General features: G+C 45.7%; 1 protein-coding gene across 2 annotated transcripts; it reads right to left on the bottom strand.

The window, feature by feature from the left end:
• Positions 1 to 545: 545 nt before the first annotated feature.
• On the bottom strand, positions 546 to 6,283 carry LOC125704079 (uncharacterized). Of its 2 annotated transcripts, none has more exons than XM_048969389.1 (4): positions 5,745 to 6,283; positions 4,544 to 4,822; positions 3,263 to 3,787; positions 546 to 2,549 (listed from the first exon to the last, which is right to left on the bottom strand). In XM_048969389.1, the coding sequence occupies exons 1-3, from the start codon at positions 5,995 to 5,997 to the stop codon at positions 3,330 to 3,332; spliced, it is 990 nt and encodes a 329-aa protein (XP_048825346.1). In that variant the 5' UTR covers positions 5,998 to 6,283; the 3' UTR covers positions 546 to 2,549; positions 3,263 to 3,329. The 2 variants fall into 2 exon arrangements, with proteins under 2 accessions (XP_048825346.1, XP_048825345.1); XM_048969388.1 differs by having other exon boundaries at positions 4,544 to 4,936; positions 5,745 to 6,279.
• Positions 6,284 to 6,721: the final 438 nt, after the last annotated feature.

The following is a 6,721-nucleotide window of genomic DNA, read 5'->3' as shown; positions in this document are numbered from 1 at the left end:
ATTGGAGTTGCTAAATTGCCCGTAGGTGTGCATGCGCGAGTGAATGGTGTGAGTGTGCCCTGCAATGGACTGGCCCACCATCCTGGGTTGTTCCCAGCCTCGTGCCCATTGATTCCGGGATAGGCTCCGGAGCCCCCTCGACCCAGTAGGATAAGCGGGTTGGAAAATGGATAGATGGATGGATGGATGGATATATCTGAGATCATGAACCCTGCAGAGTCATTCTGATGCTTTTTCACCAATGTTACCATGATAGACGTATAAGCAGTGTGAATTTATTTACTTAAATGAAAATCAAACGCTCAATAATGAAATAACACATTCCTGGAGAGTGCCCCGGGAAGCAGAAGGTGAAAGACGAACAGCCCAAGACAGGACACCGGCCCATCGCAGACAGATAGATCCCAATTAGCCCCAACTGCTTTTTAGAAGAGACCCCCTGAGAAGCCAACACACATGGAACATGTGGGATTCGAGCTCTGGAGGTTTCAGGCTGTGGTGCTACTCGCGACAGTACCTCCCTCTCGTAACACATGCACGCAAAACATATTCAAGTAGCATTTTAATTGTATGACCAGATTATAAAGACACGAGTCATAAAGGATTCTATGGGACATTTTCAAAATGTGATTTTTCCGAAATCCACTCACTTATGTGGATAATTTAACTCGGCTATAAAACATTTATATACATTCAAAAGTGAATAAAAACAATAAGTTAACCGCACCGCACATTAAATGGAGACACAGGACATAAACTGGAAAATGTACCATTAAATCTGAAAATGTAAACCTCACATTTTTATGGCAGGGAAGATCCCAATATCACATGCTTGCATATTCAAGTAGAGTGAGTACAGTGCTTTTGACAAGACAGCTACAAGACCACAAGTGGGTCAGAATAAACAGCATTTGGCTGGAGAGTTAAGTCACGCCACAGTCCTTAAGAGAGTCAGGCATGTGGACAAGGGCGCCCCCTTGAGGGAAAATTTCATATTTGCATGTTGCAAGTTGAAAGGGAAAACTGTTACAGAACAAACAGCAACTCTTCAGATGGGGGTGGGAAGAGATTAAAGAAGTGTTAACAGTCATTGGCTCTATCCAGCATCAAGGTATATTAATGATTTTTTTTCAACAGTTACAGAATTCTGTCCCAGAGATGGAAGGTAAGCATTCCCTATGCTTGACACCAGGGGGGGTTTTCCGTACGTCGCTTAAATCATCCGAGATCAGATGCCACATCTTGGATGAGTTAATGCCGGTGAAACTCATTCGGGATAAGTCGGTTTTTCAAAAGCAGCTGTGTAGTAGATTAAATCGAGCTGGATCCATCCATCCGAGGTGATGGCACGTGCCCTCCCTGATGGAAAAGCTCTTATATATCCAGTCTAGAAAACTTGATCAGCAAATATTTGATAGGGTACAACAAAATGACGAAAGGAAGGGCGCGCACCTTTCTAGTGTGTGAGCTAATCCTTGTCTACACAGAACAAACCTGCCCCGAGCAGGTTTGAGGATTTGGATGTGCTGCTATGACAACATATCCTAGCAAGTGTTTCGGGAAACCGACAGATCCCAGGATCATGCCAAATCGTCAACAATTACATCCGGCTAAACGAGTAATCCACGTACGGAAAACACCCCCCTGGTTTGTACATTTCATAATTTACTCTTTACAAAACATTACAGATTTGTGTATTTCAGGATATAAACATCCTGTCTCCCAGATACAACTGCAAAAACACTGAGGCAGCATGAGTCATAACCCGCAGAAGAAAGAACAGATCACCGGAAGGTAGGATCCTGTAATCGTTCTAAAAAGAGGATCAGTGCTTTAAAGGAGCTGATGTTCCACCCAGCGGTCCTGCAGATGCGACAGGGAATGGAACGTCACACAGCGGAAATCGGCAGCAGTGGGCATTAAGGTTACAGTGACTGAATGGGAATTTTAAAAAGATGCCAGGTGTATATAGGGCTTGGTAACTGTTTAAACGGTGTTTTTGCTTCTCTAACAACTGATGGATTAAAGCATCGTATTATGAAATTGTAACTGGTACAAACAGAAGTTTATCAATTATGACCAATAGTAAAGATCTTTCACCATTTTGTTCTTTCTAAAACATGACTTCTGATATTTCCATGACTATTTTTTCTTAACGCATTCCTACATAAGCCACAGTGTGGGATTTTGTGACGCAAGTGAAGGCCTCTTGGAAGAACTGTCCGGAACATTGGGGTCACGCTTCTTCCAGCTGCTTCCTTCAGCACCCGACCCCAGAGCCGTGTTTACACAGTGGATCTCGCAGAATTACGGGCACTGGCCAACTGGGTCTCATAGTCCAGTCCTGCGTATCCTATAGAGAAACTGGAACCAGTGATATGGGCCCTAGACTCGATGAGGGCTGAACATGAGTGAATGGACCCCCATGTTTATGTCGCAGCACAGGCAGGCTGGATCCAAAAGCAGGCCACCCAACGTTTCCGATGTGGTGACAAACGAGCCAATAGGGAGGCAGGCTGGGCACCTCCAGGGTCATGTGACTTCAATCACTAAAAAAAATAGAAAATGCAAGTCTGTGAACATTTGACAGGACTTTTGGTTACAGTTACTGAGTTAATAAGACCAAGCACTCTGGTATTAAAACAACTTTTAAAAAACATAACGTAACATCATTATCAATAAACCCACCATAACTCGCCCTCTAAACTATGGGTGGGTGATCAACTTTACTGTGTATCAACATATTTTCAAACGAGATATAGCATGAGACAATACCGCTTAAAATCGATATATTTTTATTGTGTGTTAAAATTAAACCTGTCAGTTATTTTTCATTTGACTGCATTAATGCTTGTGGCGTTTTAATACCCAAATTAGGGAATATTAAGATTTTTAATAGATATATAGTATTCCCTCCTGACTGTAAACAGAATTCAGAGCAATTCAAAACATTCAGTCTCACGGTTTTATTTCACTTAAAACCCCCTATTTGCATTTAATTTTGCCCATACACTGGTTTAAAAATAATGTGTCTGTGACAAAAAACTGAATAATTAGTCCGACTCATGGAAAGAACCAAAGTATATACAGTGTTTCACTATTCTGCCAAAAATACGGAGATATGGTTTTTGGGTCTCATAGCCCTAGTCTAGACCCTCTATACAAGATAGGAACCACAAGTTTCTAGCGTGATGTTCTACGAATATACATTCACTTTTATAGAGAAGACAAACGGTGGAAGCGGCCCCCAAACGCAACTTACCCCCGATCCCCTGCCCGCATCTCCCTCGCACGCCGGCGGTCTCAGCACTAGCCGCGCTCCTCCACCTTCACAATAGCGCCTCCTCTGGGTCAGCGTCGTCGGTCTGTGTCCCCAGTGTCGTCCGTCCTCGGCCGCCGCCCGCTCCTTCACATTCTCGTTCCCGCCTCCGTAATGCTGATCGCTCCTGCTCCAGATCCCTGCGCAGCTTCTCCAGCGCCTCCCTTTCTGTCCGTATGGCCCGGCCCTCCTGCTCCTGGGCCCTCCTCAGCTGCTCGATGGCCTGCCTCTCACGCTCCAGAGCCTGGGCCTCCTGCTCTCTTGCTCTCTTCATCTCCTGCTCCAGGGCCCTCTGCAGCTGCTCCGTCAGCTCCCTCTGCTGCTCCAGAGCTCGCGCCGCCTGTTCCTGCGCTCTCCTCAGTTGCTCCGTCAGCTCCCTCTCTCTCTGCAGTGCCCTGGCCTCCTGTTCCAAGGCTCTCCTTATCTGCTCCTGCTCTGACTGCCCTAGCGTTATTACCTCGAGGATATCTGTGAGGATTGACGAATATACAAGGTTATTTCTCATTAATGCCACATGCAGGCCACACCTCTTCTGCCTATTTGCAGGGCATTCTTCACACATTGCATCTGCGAAGCCTCCAGGACTTTGAAGGCCTCCTCCCACCCCACACATGAACCCCCTGTTTCCATCACGCTGCCCCATGCTGCCCGCATCTGTTGAATTACTTGGAAATACTGTTTGTGTCTCGATATTGTTACATCTGCAGCACTGCCACCTTAAGCATTCTTGTGGGAGTTTTACTTACACAGAAGGTTCTGAGGGCAGAGAAAAAAAAAAAAAAAAAAAAGATTGATTATCTCTCAACCAGATTGTAGAGGGGGCGGGACCAAGACACCCGATTGGTTGGTCCCAATTCCTCTACCATTTGATCAGTTATCTCTCTGAACCAATCATTTTTTGTTTTGCCCTCAGACCATTTTTGTGCAAGTAAAACTCCCATGAGTCTTAAGCAAAGACAACTTCCATACATTAATTCCACAGTATGACAGTGTGTCTGTTCATTGTTTGTCTAATTAGAAATGTTGGTTTTGTTATGTAGCTATGACTGCTAACTGAGAATTCTTTACATGGACTGTCTGGGAATCCCCACGGACCTGGTTGGGAAACACTGCTGTACATAATGGGAATGACAATACCATAATATTTGACATATCTAACCTAACAAAGGAGGCACGCTGCCTCATGGGAAAATGCATCAGTCTCTCACAACATACTCAACTCACCGGGGAACCTTCCACCGATGCCACAAGCTTCATCTTGCAAAGATGGCCGTCTCAGGGAGCAGTGCACCATGGATTCTGTCGCCGGTTCCTCCCAGCCCACCAACGAGGCTCCGCCTCCTAAGCCATTGTATTCATTGGGATGCCGTTTGCGTAAATGCTTGTGCAGCTGGCTCTCGTTTCGCCGATACAGGACATTTTCCGAGCACAGCAGGCAGAGGGCAGAATTCCCCTCGTGCCCTTTCTGATAATACGCCCATACGGCTCCCTCCTTCTTGGGCTCTGAGACAGAGGAATGGGAGGGTCCGTTATGGGTGCCACTGATTGTCCCGGTTGTGTCATCCTCACTTTTTATTTGTATCTTTTCCGAGTCATCTACCACAATCGTCAGCATTCCTGGAAGAAGCATATTGGCAATAAAAACTGTAAGAATGCAACTCATGCGACTGCAGAAACAGGAAGATGCGCCCTGATTTACGTGGCCATAGGTGTACGACTTTTGGAGGTAGCTTTAGTTCTTAATGCATTTTCCATAACCCCCACCCTTCTGTGTTTCCCCTCACTTAACTAAACATTTAGATGCGTTTAGCTCCACAGTCACATCGGGGAAAAGATTCAGTGCTGATCAGCACTGTCCTTAAAATTCTCCAGATGGCGCTTAATTAATTTCGCCTGATAGAAAATTTAAATGCAGTTAACTTATTTAAACGAGTTGACACGGCGCTATAAATAAATGGGACACCATATCAATAAACAGCTCGAAATATTGTTGCATGCTGTTGAATCAAGTTCTACTAAAATTTCCATTATCGCCGTCTAAACGGACAAACAGACTGGCTCGACACCAACTCAATGCAGATCTAATGCGAATGCGATAATTATACTTATGTGCCATATGCACCGGATGAAACAGCAGTTTGGTTTTGCGTCCCAGTATGGTTATGCAGTATAGTCAGCAGTTTGGTTATGCCTATAGTATTCATGATATGACCGATCCTGTAGGTCCACGGTGTCTATGCGAGATACATTAACATTAATTACTGACAAGATGATCTGAAGTTTTAAACCAAGGAAAAAGGCATAGTTTCCAGACAGCAAATAGACGGACAAGCAAGGACTTCCAATATCCGCTACAACAGAGGGTGACACGCTGCTGATACGGACGCGACCAGCCATAGGAGCGATCTGCACAGCGGTTTCCCACCTGGGTACGCGGCGGCTGCTGTGGAGGCTGCGGGCACGGCGTGCGCGGCCGCCCGCGGGGTGCGCACCTCCGCCTTCTTCTTCGCCTCCACGTCGGCGTACTCGGCGTGGTGCTTCGAGCGCAAGTGCTTCAGCATGTTGCTGGTGTTGCCGCAATGCTGGATGGCATCCAGGCATATCATGCAGACCACCTTGCTGGCGTCTTCAGCAGGTTGGTAGTACAGCCACACCGCGCTTCGCTTTCGGGACGCCATGCCTGTCTTGAATAGGTCCGAGTTTCGAGCCTTCCGGGCTACATGTGCTGCCCCCTGCTGATATGGAGGCCACGCGGTTACCCCAGACACTTTTAAAAATCCTTTTCCATGGATAAAAATAGTAGGTTCTGATCAGATGTCCCTGGCAAAAGTACATTTTAAATCTCAGCATATTGTATGGGGTACAAAATTAGATGGACTTCCCAGGGTTGCCAGCTTTGGTCAGCTGGCTGGAGTGAGATTTTCAATTCGAGACAAGTTTGCAGACACAAGCACATGCATTTAAATGTATGTAGCAGTTTTATTACTTTGTAAATAGCTCGTATGGTTTGCAATACGAAGCTTTTGATGTATCTAATTTTAGCTTTATGATGGAATTATATAGATTTGCCGTAAGATTTCTTGCACGAGAGTCCGAAAGCGTGAAAGTTGGCAGCTCAAACTTCCTGCTTATACATGAAGTTATTGCATTTTAATGTGGCCGTACATTGTACGCGGTGAAGACAAACCGGTTTTCTAATAGTGCAGTATGGAAATATTGTTTTAAGCAGCACGTATATACGGGAAGTGTCTGGCTGTGATATTCTTCCGAAGCAAGGGCGTGGATTTGGGTGTGGGCGGTGAGGACATGTCTACCAATATCGTGAGAGTATATTGTGCGTTTACGGGCAAGGGTTTCGTGGATGATTTTGGCACTACCAGTGTTGAAAGCAAACGCATGCCC

This window comes from Brienomyrus brachyistius, chromosome 11, assembly GCF_023856365.1.
Source record: "Brienomyrus brachyistius isolate T26 chromosome 11, BBRACH_0.4, whole genome shotgun sequence".
Lineage (NCBI taxonomy): Eukaryota > Metazoa > Chordata > Actinopteri > Osteoglossiformes > Mormyridae > Brienomyrus > Brienomyrus brachyistius.
This window is presented reverse-complemented; position numbering and strand designations above follow the sequence as displayed.